The sequence below is a fragment of the Trichosporon asahii genome, assembly GCF_000293215.1.
Source record: "Trichosporon asahii var. asahii CBS 2479 unplaced genomic scaffold scaffold00018, whole genome shotgun sequence".
Lineage (NCBI taxonomy): Eukaryota > Fungi > Basidiomycota > Tremellomycetes > Trichosporonales > Trichosporonaceae > Trichosporon > Trichosporon asahii.
In genome coordinates this window covers 1,189,357-1,209,393 of record NW_014040906.1, presented here as the reverse complement: position 1 = coordinate 1,209,393, position 20,037 = coordinate 1,189,357, and the positions used below count along the sequence as shown (strand labels likewise).

At 60.7% G+C, this 20,037-nt stretch overlaps 5 protein-coding genes across 5 annotated transcripts; 4 read left to right on the top strand and 1 right to left on the bottom strand.

Annotated features, from left to right (window-relative positions):
- Positions 1-301: 301 nt before the first annotated feature.
- Positions 302-1,544, top strand: A1Q1_00174 (uncharacterized protein; the record flags this gene model as incomplete). Its single annotated transcript, XM_014326502.1, has 2 exons — positions 302-365; positions 412-1,544. 2 exons carry the CDS (start codon positions 302-304, stop codon positions 1,542-1,544), a joined length of 1,197 nt encoding a protein of 398 aa, XP_014181977.1.
- A 2,495-nt stretch (positions 1,545-4,039) lies between these two features.
- On the top strand, positions 4,040-5,167 carry A1Q1_00173 (uncharacterized protein; the record flags this gene model as incomplete). Its single annotated transcript, XM_014326501.1, has 1 exon — positions 4,040-5,167. One exon carries the CDS (start codon positions 4,040-4,042, stop codon positions 5,165-5,167), a length of 1,128 nt encoding a protein of 375 aa, XP_014181976.1.
- Positions 5,168-9,897: 4,730 nt separating this feature from the next.
- On the top strand, positions 9,898-13,175 carry A1Q1_00172 (uncharacterized protein; the record flags this gene model as incomplete). The annotated part of the gene is made up of 3 exons (XM_014326500.1): positions 9,898-10,226; positions 10,450-11,520; positions 11,873-13,175. 3 exons carry the CDS (start codon positions 9,898-9,900, stop codon positions 13,173-13,175), a joined length of 2,703 nt encoding a protein of 900 aa, XP_014181975.1.
- A 1,273-nt stretch (positions 13,176-14,448) lies between these two features.
- A1Q1_00171 (cytoplasm protein) lies at positions 14,449-17,030 on the top strand (the record flags this gene model as incomplete). The annotated part of the gene is made up of 4 exons (XM_014326499.1): positions 14,449-15,115; positions 15,283-15,503; positions 15,818-16,145; positions 16,183-17,030. The coding sequence occupies 4 exons, from the start codon at positions 14,449-14,451 to the stop codon at positions 17,028-17,030; spliced, it is 2,064 nt and encodes a 687-aa protein (XP_014181974.1).
- A 291-nt stretch (positions 17,031-17,321) lies between these two features.
- On the bottom strand, positions 17,322-19,422 carry A1Q1_00170 (oligopeptide transporter; the record flags this gene model as incomplete). The annotated part of the gene is made up of 5 exons (XM_014326498.1): positions 17,322-17,506; positions 17,550-17,738; positions 17,796-18,876; positions 18,929-19,248; positions 19,329-19,422. 5 exons carry the CDS (start codon positions 19,420-19,422, stop codon positions 17,322-17,324), a joined length of 1,869 nt encoding a protein of 622 aa, XP_014181973.1.
- Positions 19,423-20,037: the final 615 nt, after the last annotated feature.

The following is a 20,037-nucleotide window of genomic DNA, read 5'->3' as shown; positions in this document are numbered from 1 at the left end:
CCCCCCGTCCAGGGATGCTGACAGCCTCACAGCCCAGGCTACGGGCTTGTCAGACGACCGCACCTCCCTAGCGTGCCCGACCTTGGCCCTCGTCGCTCCTCCTGAACCGTTCTCTCACACGCTCACCGGGCAAACGAGTTACCGCACCACTGGCTCCGACGTCAGTCATCCTCCTTGGCCTTTGCTCTATTTACCCGATGCCTGCCGCCGCGCCGCCTCCGACGTGTTCTGCAAGCCATGGATATATTGTTGTCGACCTCGTCCCCTTCTGTTTCTTCCTCAACACCACACACACGAACCCATGTCCCGCACTCGTACCCACTACGACGTCCTCGGCCTCAAGCCGACAGCGTCAGACCACAAGAGTGAGTTGGACCCTTGTACCCTTGTGATTATCGCTAATAAGCTCAGTCGATAAGGCGTACATATCATACGCCAGCGTCTGGCACCCAACGAAATGCGCCGACCCTAATGCGAACATGATCTACAGTCGTATCTCGAGTAAGTCGTTTACCGCCCATTGCGAGCTGGAAGCTGATGACAAAGCGGCATACCATGTTCTGCGGACGCCAAACCTGCGCGCGGCCTACGACATCGGTCTCCTCCAGGCGCGACCCGAGGGTCTCCCCTCGCCGCTGAGCAAGAGCAAGGGCCGCCGCATGTCCAACGACGGCGAGCGCCCCCGCCCCTCCAAGCGTAGCCCCTCCCCACACCCAGCCCGGATAGACCGCGACGCGGCGGCGGCGGCTCCACCGGTGCCGCCGAAGGACCACCATCCGTCCAATTCAGCATCGACCTCCACTCAGTCCCACTCCGCCGCCTCCACCAGGGATGTTGCCCGAAGCAGCAACCGGCGCTCGGAACGCGAGCGTAGCTCCACCCCGAGGCACGATGTCAATAACACGAGCACCACGGAGGGAGCATACATCAAGGTCATTGTCACTGCTACGCCTGATGGAAAGGGAGTGGAGAAGGCTAGGATCGAGAGGTACGAACCCGGCCAGCCGCCCGAGGTCTCCCACATTGTTCCCGATGAGGCCTTCCTCAAGTGGCTCGCGGCCCAGGGCGGGGAGAACGTGACTGTCCCTCAAGTCGAGCCGAGTCGGAAGGTGAAGGAGCATGGTAGGGAGCATGGCCATCGCGAACACCGCGAGCATCGGGAGCATAGAGAACACCGCGACCACGGCCACCGCGAGAAGCGTGAACATCGCGAGCACAGGGAGCACCGATCCCACCACTCGCACACGCATTCTCACTCGCACTCTCACCACCACTCCCACTCTCAACTCTACGCCCACCCCGCCGCTCTCGCGAGCACCTCCAGTCTCCAGGTCCCCCGCGAGCAGCGCTCCCGCTCCGGTACACCCTCTCTCTACCCCGAGCAGCGCTCTCGCTCCGGTACTCCCTCGCTCTATCCTCCGCAAGAACGCCACAGCCGCTCTCGCTCGTCCACCCCATCATTGCCACTCCATGCAATGCGCACGTCGCGCCACTCGACACCGAAGCACGTCTCCTTCGCACCGGCGGCTGGAATCGTCAACTAAGCGCGTGCCGATCCCGCCGTGTGATCCCCCGACAGTGCATGCCTCGTCCATCTCGCTCAGAATCTCCGATTGTGATCAGCCGACACATCAACCGACGAACGTGTCAGACACGGACGCTGATCCCTCCGCCGATGACGATGACGACAATGACCGAGATCGCCAGCGCAGATCGTGGCGAGAACCGAGAGACGACGGACCCCCCGGAGGTCCGACGGCCCGTACCCAAGCGCGATCCCGAGCACGTTCATGACCACATGTTTGTCTCAATGTCCGAACGCCATGCAACGGATATGTCCCGATACGCCCAGAGGGGCGTTGTATGACCAAGCCCTAGTCATAACTGCAAACTCAACTGCATTTCCCAACTAGCCATGTAGCCCGTAGCCACTAGCCATCCGATGAACATGTTGTGCATAGTTCCTTACATTGTGAGCTGTGGGCCACATATTCGGTCCTGTCCGTGATGACTCAGAATGGCAACTCGGAACGGCGGAACGGTGGAGAGAGGGTAAGGAGGTGTCAGTGAGAAGGAGTGTCTCAGGATGTGGAGCGTGTCGCCACCTCCCAGTACTCCACCCCACCACCCTGGACTGCGCTGTGTTTGTGCATCGGTGGCGAGAGCCATGACTTCATCGACTTCTTCATCCGGTGCAATACAATACAGCCTCTCGCGTCCACTGTTCACCGAATCCGGTCTGACAAAGGCGGTGAAGCGTTGTAGGAATACCGGGTGAGTACCAGGTGACATTCTGCCGGTTACTTCTCTACCCTAGCCTTAGGCCGCAGCGATAAGATCCCACCTACAATACTCACTGGCTAAGGTGATGAATGAGATTGTATCTGACGTCACTCCGCCAGCTATTGTAGCTGCAGAGCTGCAGCCGGCGGGAGAACAAAGCCGATCCCAAGGCTAGACGCCGTGTCGAGGAGAAGAACGAGTATGCTCCGTCCGTATCTGGCGGAAGTTGGACGGAACCACAGGGCAGGGTCTGGAGATAAGATTGACTCCAAGTCCGGGCCGAGTGGATGCCGGGCTGTTCCTTCCCTATTCCCAGATTCCTATTCCACTTTCATGTCTTGCACTCAACGCTCTTTAGGAGCTACAGGCGTAGTACGATTTAGCCTCAACTCAGACGTTGGAGATGCAAGCTCCGTCCGATCTGGTCGGAAACAGTCGGACAGCGAGGACGATAGCGAGCATGGTCATGTGATCGGCGTGGCATCGCCTCGAGCCTCATGTCTTCGGCTCTCGGACATGTCCGTTATCCGTTTAGTTTGTACGAGTGGGCCGCATTGTGCTGTTGTGCTCCAAGATGGCGATGAAGCGAATCTATGCACAGGTCAGAGTTCCCCGCTGTAGCAGCTGTACTGCGGTAGCCTGCAGGTCTGAAGGTATCCGACTCAAGACTGCCGTAACAAGCTCGAGTTAGCGGGGTATGGCGCCGTCGCTTGCATCGCTTGGCACCAGCTCTGCAACAAGTGCTGCTGAGTTAGCGCCGTGTCTGGCGATCCGGGTTCCTATGTCTACCTGAGCTACTGCATCTTAACGGTGACTCGTGGGGAATGCAGATGGGCACGTTTACGCTGGACACGTTGATGACTTGTTGACATTGCCGCCGCACGCCCTCATCGCATGGCAACACACATCTTGCCACACTTCTCTTTCTCCTTATCTGTTATTGACACAAGTGAGATACATGTGTGAAAGAATTGGGCCTAAAATGAACAACTCGTCGGCATTTCTCACACGATCCCTTGCACGACGTGCAAGGTCCGTCCGTCCCCGCTAACTGTACTCAGCTGCCTTCTCGCTGGAGGGCCGGTGTCTTTCGTTCCGCTGCCCGATATCCTGCCAGCATCTGTGTAACTCTTAGGCTTTGGATGTTATCCTATGACGTACAACGACGAATGACTCGACGGCGGCCACGTCCAGATCATCCACGCTCCAGCCATCCGCGCTTGCGGAGCACAAGAGGCGATGCGCGTTACGCCGCGCTTCTATGACTTCCACAACCAGCCAGAACAGGCAACAAGAAGCATCCGTTTCCCAAAAAACATGGCCAGCAAACCAGAGAACAGCCCCGTACGTGTGAGGCAGCGGCGTAAACATACAAACGGTGGCGAGGGGAGGGACGGGGAGGCGCGGGGCGCGGCAATTCGCCGAACGGTCACCTGATCGCTTATCAACGATGCTCCGTCCACTTCATATCACCGCAGAACATGACGAGGAGCATCCGGTCTCTGCAACTGACAAGGAGGTCGCAGCCCATGGCGAGCGGGCCATGCCAAAGTCACCAATATTCCTGTGCGTAGAGCTCGAAGACCTCATCGAGCATTGAGACACACATCAGCCGCTCGGATCCGGAGAACGGCTGTGCGCGGTCTGTAACGCCAAGCCCGGCTTCCGTCCCATGTGACTAGCAGCAACACACTCAACCGCTCAACTGCTCTCACAGGCATGCATTCACTTACTCCATCCACTCCTCCACGACACCATGGGCTGCTTCTCATCCAAGCACACGATGACCGTCACAACGACGACGACGAATACGACGTCGTCAACGTATAACGGGCGCACGGTCGCAGACGTGTCCACCACGACGCACACCACCCCTTCGCGCGGCAAGCCAACGACGACGCACGATAATTACCAGACTGTAACGTATCACGGTACACAGGCTGTTGCGCAGCCTGTGCCGGGCGTCGTGCGCGATCCCAATTTACCGCCCCCGACGCCGCTGGAACTGTACATCCGCCCGAGCTGGACGTACAATGCTATCATGTCCGGCAAGTTTTGGGAGGCAATGGCGGACGATATCCGCCGCAAGCCGCAGAACCCGAAGCGGAACTGGACACTGGAGCGCGTCGACGACAACAACGTCGTGTACACGAATGGGCTGGCGCGCAGCGACCCTATACCGGTCGTCAAGATCGCTACATATGCGCCTCCAAAGAAGCCGAAGCGGTTCTCGGAGAAGAAGGAGCCCGAGCCGTCCATGTGCCGCTGGACCTGGGCTGATGATGGGACAGGGGACAAGAATGCAATCAGGCTCTGTGGCGAGGCGAACGGGATCTCCCAGCTGACGGAGCCCGAATTTGCCGTCGAGGACGCGTTCGCGTTCGAGCCCTTGAGCCCTATCCTGCACGCGGCGGCGCGCGCCACGGACCTGCCCTTCTTTGTCGTCTCGCCGTTCGATCCAAAGACTCGTGCGCCGCAGGACGTGTATCTCGTGCGTGTCGACGACCAGACTCCCTTCAGCTTCCCGGGCAGGTGGCGCTGGCCACCCACGCTGAAGGATATCGACGGAGACGCCTACCGCGGCATCATGAGGCAAGGGCGCATTGTCCGGGCCGGCGTGCTGGAGCGGCACGGCGGGATGGCCCCGGAATGCCTTCAAGCGTTGGCGGAGAAGATGGGATGGGAGTTTTACGACCTCGGAAGCTGGCATACCGAGTCGGAGGGCGTGGAGCATATCGGCATGCGCGACCCGAAGATGAATGCCGAGTGGACGATGCGTTCAGAGTACGAAATCGTGAACGCGAAGAGGAGCACTAGCTTCCTGATTACGTACAAGGTTCCAGGATCTACTTACGAGTATACACGCTCGTTTGAGGAGTGGTGAGAAGTGGAGGGTGGTTGTCGCTGTTTCGGACTTTCATCATAGATGACTTACGGCTGTTAACGCGGGTAAGGGGTGAGCGCGGCCGTCTCTGCTACACACGTAATCACAACAACATTGGTATGCATGCGTATTGGGACTGCTGAGCGAGGACTGGAAGCCTACTCCATGGATTGTGTCATAGAAGAGGAGCTGGCCCATGTGGGACGGTCGAAGGCATTTCAACGTCAAAGACAGGTCTTGAATCGCCCTGGCTCGTGTGGAAACGTACGTCGTGGTCGGGGTGGTCAGCAGCCTCCAGTGCACACATGCATGTTCTTATATGCTGCGACGGCCATGCATGAGCTCAGGTCAGTGTCCCAGTCAGTCGAATCAGATCTCGATCGAGAGATAGCACGAATCGAATCCCGACCTATGTCGGAATACACCCGGAGCCCGCTGACCTAACCCTCTTGGCTCCTCGTCCGGCGTCGCGCCCCGTCCGCCCCGTCCGCCCCGTTTTCCACTCCTTATCGCGCCCTGTCCAGCACCCTCGCCCAGTGACAGCCAAGCGTGCCTGCTCATGTAGATCTCTGCACATATCAGCTGCCCCGCGTGCCCCGCATCTCCTCGCCGGCGGCAGGATGATCGACGGTCCGCCCAGGGCTCGGAGCAGCATAGCGGCGCGGTGCCACACGTGATGATCGACGCTTTCCACGCTACCGATTCCAGCGTTCCGGCGTTCCTGAGCAGCGTCAAGCATGTCACTTTGGATACATGCGCAAGAGTCGGACCTGGGTGAGTCTCTGGTGAGTTGAGTGAGTGCGACGCTCACATGAAGGGCTCGGTCCTCACACAAACGATGAGCAATCGCCGAATCGCGTTCTTGCGTCACGCTGTGGGCGCCCGTCGGGTCGAACTCACCGAACCCGTCTTCCTCAGCCTCTGCTGGACGGTGTCGTCGGTGCGCTCGACAACATCATGGATGAAGATCAGGCGAGGTCACCAGCGAATGTGCAACATGTCGGGGCCTGCAGCGAAAGTGCATGCCTCCCAGAACAGACGTCGTTCTCACCACCCCCGAAGCCCGGCTATGGATCGACATGTCGTCCGACAACCACAAGACATTCACTGACTCACCTGCCCCAACGGTAGATCATCGTTACCTGGATTCTGGCTCATCGGCCTGCTACTTCTGCCAGATCATGTCGTTACGCCGGCTACTGGTCACAGTTGCCCGACAACCCCAAGTTCTCCGCATCATTCCTTGGTCGGAGGGGAGATGCTCCCAGCGGGCCCCAGGACAGTCACGCTCAGCCAGTGCATATGCCGGCGGACGAGCACCGACCGGAATTTTGCTCTCTACCTTGGCGACTCGAGCCGCCCTCGCGACCCTCAAACTCGTCCGCGCCGGCGGCTGCAGGGACGAGCGGGGTGCACTGCCCGACTCGAGCACAAATTCTGCATCCCACTGGGCCGAGTCTGCATCGGCGCGGGTTGTATACACCGCCTGCCCGACTTGTGATAACCCGCAAACTGCCCGCATCCCCTGGCCCTCGGTTCATTCTGACTGGCGGAACCCTCCACCATCGATCTGGACCTGGGGGAATCAATTCCTCGAGTGGCAACAAAAGCCTCCAACCCACTCCTGGACATCGAGTAGCCGGTGTCGATCGACCCACGCAACCCCTCCCCCCAGCCCAAGAAACAGAAATGAGGAGGGGGTGGCTTGCCAAGCTCACAGCCATGCGCCGCCGGTGTGGAGAGCCAACTGGAGGTCCCAGGAGGACCACCCGGTGACCCCGCGGCGCCCATTACGGTCGGGACGTCCGCTCGGTGCGACCCAAGGATATGCTGGGCAAGCCACGCAGCCACACAGCCTGAACGGGGGGTGCCGCTCCTGAGGCATTACCTGAAGCCACCACAGTATGGAAAGATGCTCCGCGAACGCGAGTGATGGCGAGGTCCGCCCGCTTCTTCCTGAAGCTTCTGTCCTGATTCGAATCGCGCTCAGTCTCCTTCTGATGGAGGCACGGACGATGAAAGTTACGAGCGGAGCAGAAGGAACGGCCTGGTTATCTCCCAGTGCAGCTCACGCTGAATCCGCGGAATCGCTATTGGCGGGGCGGGACGCACACGACCCCGCACCAAGGGGATCGCCTCATTCCTTTGCCGTCCAGCTCGTTTCGCATTAGCGTGATTCCAGGCCCAAGGCCCCGGTCTCGGTCGTTTGACGACGAACAATGTGACGTAGATAATGGAGTTCGGCTTCGCGAGTCCGGACCCTGGGCCCAGCTGGCCCCTGCGCCGGGATCGGGGTCAGATGTCCAACCTTACTTGGCTCTGCACAGACGTGTGCCGGCGAGCATGCGCGCGCGCCTCATTCTTCGGCGCGTGCAGGTGCATCGTTCGGCTCGGCGAGATGCAGATGCTGCGCTCGCTTTTCGTTAATGAAAGCCAGCGTTCACGTTCCGCCGCTCAGGGCTTGACAGACATTTCAGCCTGGGTCAGCTTGGTCAGCCTGTCGCGGCCTCTTTCCCAGGTGTCGTATCGTGAATGAGTGGAGGTCGCGCATGCAGGATCTAGGACGCCGGCGTTCATCCACGCCAGCATACGCAACGCGCAGCGGTAGTCGGGCGGGTCGGTCGAATCATACCCCGACTTGGCCGCAACCTTCCCCAAGACTTTCAGGAGCGGCGTCGACCGCCAAGCCTTCGACACGCCGTAACCGCCGGTACTTGCGCTCGGATAACCGACACAGACTGCTGGCTGTGCTTTCCACCGCTGGGGCCGCCGGTCGCCTGACCTCGAACAGTGGGCAGCACGGTCATTGGAGTGCGTTCGCAGACTCGCAGGATCGCACCACCATTCACTGCTGCGACCTCTGCAGTGATCGATCCGGGGCCCGGGCGTGCCGAGGCGTCCCCAGATCCACACACACGGCGGAGGGGGCCACGCGGACCAGCAATGTGGGACAAACAATCACGGCCACTATGTCGCTGCATTCTGTGTCTCTCACCTCGGCGCTCTGTCTCAAAAGACGCTTGGCACCAGCATGTCTGTTATCGCGAACGCTAAGAAGATAGCTTGCATGGCGGCCGGCGGCTTCTGCATGCAACCGGAGTCTAGTCCAGGCCAAGCCGTTTGCGGTCCAGCGGCAAGGCTTGTTCGGGCTCGTTGCCGCCCCCGGGTCAAAAACGTGATAACAGCAGGTGGGCAAGCAAGTTCCGCGCCAGGCCCAGATTTGCCGGCCCACTGTACCGAGTCGATCCAGACACCGCAACTCGGCCTAGTCGGCCTGAACTTTGTCCCGCGCAAGCATACGCAGCATACGCATCTTTTGTGGAGAGAGCATACGCAGGGGGTGGGAGGACTTCGGTATTCACCAGTGACTGGCGACGACGAGTGAGAATCGCGCTCGGGATCACGAATGGAAGCTGGACGAAATGGCGCAAGATGCCGCCCAGGCTCAGCAGCGCGGGGGGGGGGGGCGCTCGTTCAGGTCCCAGGGGGGGTCCCAGCTGGGACTGTTGTAGATGTCAGGCGGACGGCGGGGGGAGCACAGCTGGGGACACGCTGCGGTGCGCGAGGATGCCCTGGTGATCTCGGTGCGTCTAGGAATAGCTGCGACAAGTGAGCAGCTCGCTGCCAATGCTGTCTCAGGCGGCGCATACCGAGCATGCCAGGCTGCGACAGGCTGCGCGACTGTCGTGTGAATTCCGAGGCAGACGACGAGAGGAAGACATTTCCAACCCCGACAATAGACGAGGGAGGCGAGTTGATCAGGAGGACAGCCAAGGCACCGCTGCAGGTGCGTGCATATGACATGTCTCCTCCCCCCGGCGGCCACCGTCGAACAGCAGTCTGCAGGCGGGAGACCCGAGAACATTGTTGCTTGGCGGCGCTCACCGACTCAGGGCGTGGTCGGATTCCGGGCTTGCAGATGCCATGAACTGCCGTCTCCTGCCGCTTTGATTTGCTCGTTCCGTCGTACCGTCGTGTCGCTTGCGTCAATCAGTGGAGGCGAGCGAGGAACGTCTGCAGCGCCGCACAAGCTCTCCTCGAATCAGTGCGCGTCACAACCCGCAGACCCACTCGTCCCCGCTTTACCGGTTCTGTCCTCCCTGGCTGCAGGCAGAACGCAGGCGCAAAGAGCTCCGACCCCGGGTTCCAGGGCAGAACGCCTCTGCGCTTCCCCTCGATCTCCTTGATCCCCCATGGGGGAACCCGCATCGCCGCACCGTCCAGTGGCCAAGCGCGCGATGGGCCCCCGGCCCCAGCCCCTCGTCTTCCTCCACTCACAGTTTACTCGACAGCGTTCTGGCGTTCTGGCGTCTGGGAGTCTCAATTCCGGAACTCACGTTTCCAGGGCGCAACTCCTGCGAGCCCGGGTCTCATTCCTGAAAGTCCAAGAGAGGGGCCAGGGGTAACGAGGTGTGGAGAGCGAGATGAGATCTGCCTGCCCCGCCCGGCCCCTCGGCCTCCCTCTCGCCGGTGCCGCTCGACGATGTGGGGGACCTGGGCATCAAGGTTGGAGTACAAAACAGGCCAGCGGGGAACCCGTCCTCATCTCTTCCTCAGACTCAACTTCCACTGTCGTTCACCAGTCTTGACCCGACCCTTCTTCTCTTGACTCTTTACCTGTCCTTGACCGACCAGTTGTAATCTCGTTTCTCCCCTTCTCCCGTTTCTTCAACCCCCCTCTTGCCCACCGCCCCGACCGACCCGTGAGCGAGTCATCGCGACCGACCACCATGGCGACCTCGAACCCCGGCTACGACGAAAGGGCCATGTACCCGATCGACAAGCCCGAGACGACGTACTCGGACAAGATTGAGCCTCACTCATCCGACCTCGAGGTGAACCGACACTATGAGGACATTGACGAGGGCTACGACCCCAACTTCATCAAGCGCGTCACGCGCAAGGTCGACATGCGCCTGATTCCCATCCTCTCGCTCATGTACTGTATCTCGCTGATCGACCGTACCAACCTCTCGATCACGCGCCAGGCCAACAACATGCGCATGAACAAGGAGCTCGAGCTGATCGGTAACCGTTACTCGATCGCGACCATTGTTTTGTAAGTGACCCTATCAACGCTGTTGCTAACTGTCCAGCTTCATCCCCTACATTCTCCTTGAGATTCCCTCGCAGATTGGTCTGCGTGCTTTCGGTGCGCGCTGGTGGCTCGGCACTTCGGTCGTCTGCTGGGGGTGAGTTAGAAGCGAGAGTGGTGTGGATCGAGGCACCACCAGTGTGGAGCGCACTGATCACCCGATGAATATCCGCTGACAACCGTCCAGTCTCGTCATGATCGGCATGGGTTACTCGCACAACTGGAGCATGCTTGCGGGACTCCGCGCTCTCCTCGGTGTGTTTGAGGCGACGCTGTTCCCCGGAGCGGCCTTCCTCATCGGATGCTGGTACCCGCGCAAGCAGATGGCCACGCGCAACTCGTTCTTCTACACGACGTCGATCGTCGTATCTGGTCTCTCTTCGATTCTCGGCTGGGGTATCTCGCAGATGGACGGCATGCGTGGACTCGGCGGTTGGCAGTGGATCTTCATCATCGAGGGCGTCATCACCGTCCTCGTTGGCCTCCTCGGCTACGTCCTCATCCACGACTTCCCGGACAAGGCGCGCTTCCTGAACGAGACTGAGCGCGAGATGGTCCAGACCCGTATCCAGCGCGACCGTGGTGACGCCAAGCCCGACCCGCTCACCATGAAGAAGTTCCTCACCTACCTCTGCGACGTCAAGCTCTGGGTCTGGGGCTTCATGTTTGGTTCTTCGACTGTCGGCTCCTACTCTCTCGCCTACTTCCTCCCGGCCATTCTCGCCTCGATGGGCTTCGACAACGCGCTCGCCCAGATCCTCATGGCTCCGCCTTACGTGTGGTGTATTGTGCCCTCTATCGCGACCTCGATTGTGGCGGACCGTTACAAGCAGCGCGCTGCCGCCGTCGCCTTTAACGCTCTTACCTTGATCATCGGCACTGTCGTCTACTCCCAGCTGCCCGCCCACCAGAAGGCGGCTCGCTACGTGGGTATCTTCCTCGCCATCGGAGGGTGCAACTCGAATGTTCCCCTCATTGTTGCGTGGGCCCAGTCCAACATTCGCGCCCAGTCCAAGCGCGGCTACGCCTCAGCTCTTATCGTGGCCTGGGGTGGAATTGGCGGAATTCTCGCAGGCGTTGTCTTCATGGACAAGGAGCGCCTCACCGGATACCCCACGGGTGTCTACTTCACCATCGGCATGAACTCGATGGTTATCATCTTCTGCGCGGCCATGAAGCTCATCTTCCGCCACCAGAACAAGCGCGCCGACCGTGGCGACGTCGTCCTCGAGGGCTCGCCCGAGTTCCGCTACCAGGCGTAAGCGGGCGCGGGCGCATGACGAGCAGCGAGCGAAGCGAGCAAGCGAGGTGTGCGTGGCTCTCCACAGCATCATCGTATGCAGTGCGAGCCGGCGAGCGCAAGTACAATACGTGTGCAGCGCACGTCTCGAGCACACACCTTGAACTTTTCGAATCGCTCGACTCTTGTTACACCTTTTTGTCGAATTTCTCACCATAATTAGGGCTTCATCAGGGATCAGCATTTAGTTAATCAGCAGCAGCAGGGCAAAAGAGGCAGTCAGTAGTGTGGTAGTTGTACGAATGCAGGGTATCTCGAGCAAATAAGTGCAAGCATGGGCTGAGCGAGTGTGCGATTGCTGACTGGTCAGGCAGTCAGACAAGTCTTGGTTGAAGGGAGAGCGGCTTTGCCAGCGAAACGTGATCGTTGATGACCGAGGTTGGCGGATGGGCGATTGGTTACGTCACAAGATGCCGAGGTTGGTGGGTATTCCATGGACTTCGGTCTGCCCTTCTGCCCTTGAGCTGCGCGGGCATTCCCACATCAGCTCGTCATTGCAAACTCACGCTTTGCTTCTATCTTCTGCTTACCTGTCTCGGCTCACACTCTGTCTCAGCCCTCGTCTCAGCCTCACGCCTCACCTTCACATCTGCTCCGAGCAGGACCGCGAGACAACAGCGACAACAGCGACAATGGCCAAACCCGACCAGAAAGCGCAGGACGCCTGGGGCTCCTGGGCCTCCAACCTCTACGACCGCGCGTACGGCATCCCCCTCGCCTCGTCTTTGGGGGACGTATTCGAGTCTTCGCCGAAGACAGGCGGCGCCGGCGCCGAATGGGTTGATACAGCGCTCAGCGTGCCAATCTACGAAGCAATTGCGCGCGGCGATGACCTGCTCTCCGACATCACCCAGGGACGGATCGTCAGTCGCTGGCTGGAATTCTGGGCCACGAACCCCAAGGGGCTGGGCGACACGACGTCGGGCGTCTTTGAGATTCTGGCGAAGGAGCCAAAGGTCGACGACAAGGACGACGCTGGGCTGAAGGCTCTGGCGGGCAAGGCGCGCGACGCGGCGAAGAAGGTCCGCGCCGGGGAGAATGTGGGCGAGAAGGGCGGGCTGGTGCGTGCCGGCCCCGTTGCGCTCGCATACCTGTGGAGCGACGAGGGCGGCGGCGCCACGGCCGACGCGGCCCGCGCTCTCTCGGGACTGACGCACTACGACGATCTGTCAGGCGACGCGTGCGCCCTCTGGGCCACGGGTATTCGGCACACGCTCCTGACCGGACAACCCAACATGGCCTCTGCACTTGCCCTCCTGCCGGACTCGAGGCGGCCGGACTGGGAGCGTCGCCTGCAGACTACAGAGGGGCTGTCGCTCGAGCGAGTCCCCGACTGGAGCGTGAGTACGCTCCAGGCAGCCTACGCTTCGCTCTGGCAGGGCAAGGGGCTGAAGGATACGCTGGAGAAGGCGATTGGCGCGGGCGGAGATGGCACGGGCGCGGTGTGTGGGGCTTTCGCGGGCGCCATCTTTGGCGCAGACGAGGTCAAGCCGGAGTGGAGGGAGAGGATCAATGGATGGCCCGGGTGGAAGGCGGACGACCTCCTCAAGGTCACGGGGGATATCCTCGAGAGACAGACGGAGGCGAAGAGGCTGAACAAGTCGGACTCGTGACGCTCGAAGCTGTGAGGCGGAGGGTTGGAGGAGGGAGACACTTCTCGCGGGATGTGAGATCGTCTAAGGACTCAGTGCCGCCCCCCGTCGATCACAACCTGCCCTCCTTGATGACTGGTAGTAGACTATGAATGTTAGAACTCTAGTGCACTCTGCTCAACGCTGCTTTCTAACGAAGTGGGCTCTTGGCTCTTTGCGCTACCCGACAACCGTAGTGTCATTTCGGAGCCGTAAACGCTGCTTGCTAATGGCCCTCCACACAACCTCCACACACCTCCACTCCCTCCTCCACATTCCACTCATGTGCTTGCTCAGCGGGTCGCTTGCAGCCGCCAGGAGCGCCTTACAGTAACGGTCGGGGAATAAGTGAAGACGTCTGTTATATCTGCTGTCATAGCACCTTCGGAGGAAAGTTGGCGGGCACAGCCTGCGCCGCGCCGAAGATATGCAACCTCCGAGAATTGGATCGGCAACGATGTTAGTTGCATCGCGATCGCCGCCTGCGCCACAGTATTCACGCTGGCGTGTATGTTTCGTCCGAAAGTTTCCTCCCATCCTCCCGTCTACACGCTGTCAATATGGTTGTTCTGTGCTTTATCGGTACGCAGAGAGAACAAAAGAGACTGCATGTTGTGTGGAATGCAAGCTGGAGAAAGGCGGAATTGGGTTCTGTGAATAGCAAGAGGAGCGAGCCTTGTTGTGTGGTGCCCCATAGTCTGTTCCCCTTACCGCTATACCGCCTGGGCTGGACTCGGTTCAGGGTCTCGAAGCTGAGTGTTGCCCAGGGGCGGTGCTGCTGCGACGCGTTACATGACAAGAATCCCCGCCAGCCAGCAGATCTCTATCCTCGCGAGTGTCGCGCACAGCTTGCACGATAGCGTGCACAGCCCGCTCAGCGTTCAGCCCTCGCCGTCGTCATTGATAAACTCGTTTCTCGTCACTTGATCATTTCATTCTTGCCACACTTCTTCACCACGAACAACAACAGAAGAAGCAGAATCCACGACGCGGACGCGACTTGAGCACCCGGCTTTACCCTCGAATTGCCACCCTACCGTTCCTACGTGCCTGCACCTGTCCATCGGTTCGCTCTTTCTCTCTCCCCGCCAGCCAGCAAACTAGACTACTCTCTGCACGCCCGGATCTCCCTCTCTTCCTCCTCATCTCTTTGCATCGACACCCCCGCTGCCCCCCGCTCTTACTCTTCTCCGCATCATCGACATCTGTGACCCGACACGACACCCCGACCCCCGCCTCTCCTTACACCGGTTACATGTCCGACCCCCACCAACAACCTCGCGACTACGCGAGATACCCTTACGGCGTCCCCATTCCCGCCTCCTCCTCGAGCCACGGAAACGCCTCAGTTCCGGTCGAGAACATGAACGGAGACCTGGACCGGCAACTCGCCCAGTCCGAGGCTGCGCGTAACGAGCGCCACGCCAAGACAGCAAGCTGGGGGAGCTACAACCAATTCGTCGGCGTCGAGGCTGGTCCGAGCACGCCGGGGACGCAGTACATGGGCAACCCGTACGATGCCCCTCTGACTCCGCAACGGAGCTACGACCACACGCCCGCCGGCTCGCCTTCACCTTCCCCATCCCCAGCGCCTGGGACAGCGTACCACTACCGCCCCACCCGGCAAGCGAGCCGGGAAGCCGACATTGCAGACGGCATCCGGCGCGAGCCCTCACCAGAAGGCGAGCGCATGTCCTGGCACGCCAAGGGCGGGAACAAGCTCCGCCGCGTGAAAGAGCGCATCCAGTATGACGAGGAGGGCAAGCCGCGCCGCGAGAAGAAGGACAAGTACGGCGTCAAGGAGATTCCGGAGGGATGGACGGCAGAGGACGAGGAGGCTGAGCGCGAATTCCTCGCGAGCTCCATGTTTAACTGGCAGGAGCTCATGACTTGGCGCTTCTGGATCAGAAAGGAGTGGTGGTGTAAGCTGATAGTGTTGGGGAGAAGCTGACCACAGACTGGTATGTCATCCTCGTCATTATCGGTGTGCTTGTGCTGCTCATGACGATCTATCATGATGATGTGAGTATCTGCAGCGCTGAGCTAGTTTGCGTGTATCCAATCTGTAGCTACAGCTCGAGCTGGAAAGGGCCAGAAGTTCACAGCTCACCCCAGATCGTCAAGTGGCTCACCCCCGCGGCCAACTGGATGAAGAACCTCCCTGCAGGCTGGGTCATTCCCATCGCGGTCATGTTCATCATCTCCTTCCCGCCTCTGTTCGGACACGAGATTGTCGCCATCCTCTGTGGTGTCGTCTGGGGCCTTTGGGTTGGATTCGGCATCGTTGCTGCGGGCACTATGCTTGGAGAGGTGAGTACGCCGAGGGCCGCGCCGTGGACAACTTGGCAATCGGATGAAGGCCGGAGCTAGCCGGTAGGGCTGAAGGGCGCCGAAGTCTGGAGTGCAGGGCCGCTGCGATCACGGACCTGCACACCGCACAGATGGACAACCGCAGATCCTGCGGGTTCGCTGCTGCGTGGGAGATCCCGTGGGTCGCACCCGTCATCTGCTGCGCCTTCTCGTCCATTCGGCCTGCTGGCTGCGCGCGCAGTTCGTGGCGGCCGCAGCCAAAAGTTCCTCACTGCCCCCGACTGCTCGCTCCGCTTGCTCGTACTGACATCCAGATCGGCAACTTTTACGCGTTCAAGTACGTGTGCCAGTCTCGCGCGGAAAAGTACGAGAAGAAGAACATCAACTATGCGTGTCTCGCCCACGTCATCCGACACGGCGGGTTCATGATCATTGTCGCCGCTCGTCTTTCTGCGATTCCAGGACATCTGACGACTGCCATCTTCGCGACGTGTGGGCAGAACATCTTTATTTTCTCCTTAGCCGCGTTCGTGACGCTGCCGAAGCAGCTCGTGGTGGTGTACCTCGGTGTGCTCTTCAACGCCGAGGCGAAGAGCAAGACATCGCAGGCGATCTCGTACACTGTCCTGGGCATTGGAGCGGGTAAGCTGGCAGGCAGATCCTCTAGCTAACATCGCAGTCATCACGGTCGGCTCGGCATGGTACATCTACCACGAGATGAACAAGGCGCGCATCGTGATCTGGCGCCGGCACCGTATGGCTCTGGCGCAGAAGGGCGTTGCGCTCAACGAGCTCGTGTACGACGCCAACGACGTCGAGGTGGGCGGCACAGGGCTGCGCGATAACGCCGGCCGGCCCATGCTGCCCGCATACGCGACGCAGGGATACAACGACAGCCGGGAGGAGATCATGTCCGAGGCGACGCCGGGCTCGACCCCCGTCCGCCCCGCTCGCCCAGGGGACCGCGCTAGCTACGCGACTCCCTACGACATCGCCTACGACCACGACGGCGAGATGAGCATCTATCACGTCGACGGCCTGTCCGAGCGGCTGGAAACCGAGAAGCGCGTCAGCCAGCAATTACTCGACCGCAGGAGCAGTCGCGGGAGTTCCTCGGCCCACGCCGCGCCGCAGATTCGCGTTGACCACGCCGGCCCTCCGCCCAGCGCCTTCCCGCCCAGTTTCCCCCAGGCCCATCCCGCGCCGGGGGGACTGCAGCGCGCCCCCTCCGACGCGAGCACATACAGCGTGCACCCCGTCGCGCCGGCCAACTTCCCCGCCCCCGTCCCCAGTCAGACGTCACACTCGCACGAGCAGTCGGAGCACACAGCGCATACGGCATACTCGGCCCCGTCGGCATACTCCCAGCCCTCGGCGCCGACACACGTCACGCACCCCTCTGAGGGGTCTATCGGCGTCGCGCTCGGCGGACCGGGACATGCCGTGCACGCCGGGCACGCGGTGCACGCCAGTCTGGGAGGACAGGCCGAAGCGCGACCAGAGCGGCAGCACGGCGGATACGTTTGAGCAGCGACACGTTGTACAATTGTCATGACTGACACGATTGACTCGAGTGGAAGTATAGAGAGACCTGGATGCTTGGCTTGACGCCTGGACAGTGACGTTACATAGAGTATTGTATCCTAGAGAACAAATGTACATAGAGTTACACAGTGACGCGAGCAGCGCTGGCGCCAGCCAGCGCAGTAGTTCCGTCAGACGAATGGAGAGCAAGAGAATGTGGGGTATCAAGTGTAATGAGGGACCGGTCTAGACATCTATGACAGGAGAGGTGCTGGCCGTTGCGGCACAGGAGGGTTATGTGTCGAGGTGGGCGTAGCGCCGATGGACGCAATACCCCGCCGCAGCGACAGCGAGCGAGGTGAGTGCAAAGGGGTAGACGAGGAGCGGGTCGCGCAACAGGGGCAGTAACAAGAGGACCAAGGCGCCAGACGCAGCGACCATGGACAGGAACACGGCCGTGACGAGAGACTGCAGGCCGGCTGGACGTCAGCAACCACCGGGCATGGAAGGGGGGGAACGCACGAGGGGACATGGTGTAGGCCAGCTGCATCCGGCTGACCACGGCCAGAGCCTCGGAGACGCCCTGCAGTAGCGGACCGGGGGCTACGAGGAGGTTGCTCAGTGGCGATTTTTGCGCACAGTCGGTCGCGAGGGTGCCGCAGGGACTCGTCGCGTACACTGCCGCCTGGATCAGGGCGAGGTAGAGCATGCCTGTGTGTCAGCATTCCACTCCTTCTCCTCCCCTCCCCACAGCAGCCCTCGACTTACTCAAACTCGTCAGTCCGAAGCCAATCACGACCCTCCGCACAGGTCCCAGATGTATCCCCCTCGCCTCCAGCTTGGGGTAGAGCGCATTGAGGACGGGCACAGCACAAATAACAGCGAGCGGGTTCATCTTATCCAGCGCGTCGTTGGGGAGTGTCCCCCGCATCGCGCCGGCGAGGGAGATGGTGGCACTGTTCAGTCCGGGGGCAACGTTGTAGATTGCGAACCAGAGGAAGAGCGTGCATGCCTTTAGGGCTTGGCGGATGTCCTCGTCGGGGTCGGCGGGAAGAGGCTCAGGCGTCTCAATGCACCGGTCGTCGTCGAGGGAGGGCGGATCGGCAAAGTCCCACCCGTCCTCTGAGCCCTTTGAACCTGCCGACTCATCGCCGAGTCGATGCGCTGATACCGGCTCCTCCTCCTGTGGGACGATCCGCTCCGTCTCCTCCATTGAAGACCTGAACGGAGCGTCAGTGTCTCGAGGGAGAGGGAGATCCCGGAGAACTCTCCAGACACGCGTCAGAGCCGAGGAACTAGGCTCAGCCTCTGGAACCAGACGCGGCTTCACGACCCAGAGCAGCGGCGGCATGAGGCAGAATATGGCCCCGGGGATCGCGAACGCGGCCCAGAACCCGACCTTCGCCTCGGCCCAGACACTTCCTAGTGCCACGAACGCACCCACGTTGATCGAGGCGTAGTACAGCCCCATGACGCGACTGATTGTGAGTTCTTGCGACTCGACGATCCATTCGCCTCCCTCTGTCCCTCCTTCTTCTATGTCGACGTCTGAGACGGAGGGAGGAGGGAGGGATGTGGAAGGCAAAGAGGACGAGGGAGACGGGATATAGCGGACTCGGTCTGGCGGACATTGGCCGGCCATGAGCGGCGCTATGCTTGCTTTAATCAGGCCGGCGGAGAGACCGAGCAAGACCAGTGTGAGCAGGAAGGGCGGGAGCGATGTGCCCGAGGTGATGATGACGGGGAGCGCGGCCCAGATACTCGCGGCGTGGGCTAGACCGGCGAGCAACGTGCCGAAGGCGATGGAGCGGAACCGGCCCCACCTCGTATCGGCGAGATATCCTCCGAGCTGTCATCAGTCTTCTCTCACCACTCTGCTTCTCCTCTCTGCCCTTACTCACCAGCGGGCTCGAAAACGCGAGCATCGTGAACGTCGTCGTCAGCGCCGCGCTCACTCTCAAACCCAAACCCATGGCGCCCGGCGTATCTCCCTCCTTCATGGGAGCTCCAGTCGTGGATCCCGGAGGCAGTGGTCTTTGCACAAAGTTGGCGAACACGCCGCCGGCGCCATAGTAGCTGGCTCTCTCTGCGAACTCGACGAGCGACAGGGCGAGTGTCGGCCAGGGAACGGGCGCTGCTATTCGCCGCAAGCCGAGACTCTCGGCCTCGGCGAGGGTGGGCTCATCGTCGTCTGTCGTGCTTGTTGTCGGGAGGCGGGGGACTGGGCGTCAGCTTCGACTCCCGGCGAAGAGTAGCTAGAGAAGCAGAGTAGAGGGAGCGGCGAGTAGAGGTTCGACGTACCAGTCTCAACCAGCTCGTAGTCCTCGTGCGCTGGCCGATGTCCAGGCAACGCCTGGTCGAGCAGTTGCCGCAGCACGCCGAGAGTGCGCGACATGGTTGGCGGTCCAACGTTGACAAGGGAGGTCCGAGCCTAAGCGTTGACAGCGAGGCTGTGAGGTAGGCTGGCGCGGACGATTTCAGGCACCGCGTTGAGCCGCCGTTATCAGTCCCTGAACGTCTCGGGAATCGGGCCTCGGCGCTGGCCGGAGGCGCTGCGTCGCTGTGCTCCACTCCCCGCCGCCAACGTTACCATCTGCCTGTGTCATCGTCTGGTAGACGGGAGGATACGAGAGGGAGGGACGAGGGACTGAGGAGAGTCTGTTTGGGGGATATTAAGGCTGCCATCCTGTTTCCCGGCCGAATCCGCATGAGGCGAGCCGTGCCCAATATTGATTCGGACGAAGCTGGTCCGCGGTGGTCTAATCAGATATCTTTGTCCGTAGCACAGGCCGAGCTAGGTCTTTCTCTTTGTCGTACGAAGATCTTGTTCATGAGAGCGCAGCAAACGTTGTCCTCCTCCAATCCAATGTTGCAGAAGCATTTTGCCGACGCGACGACCGTAAAGTCCTCCCTCCCCTCCTGTGGTGATTTCAGGAACGACCGAGCAATCGAGCCACGGCATGGTGTCATCGGTTGCTTCCTCCCCTCACCACTGATATACCTTTCCCTC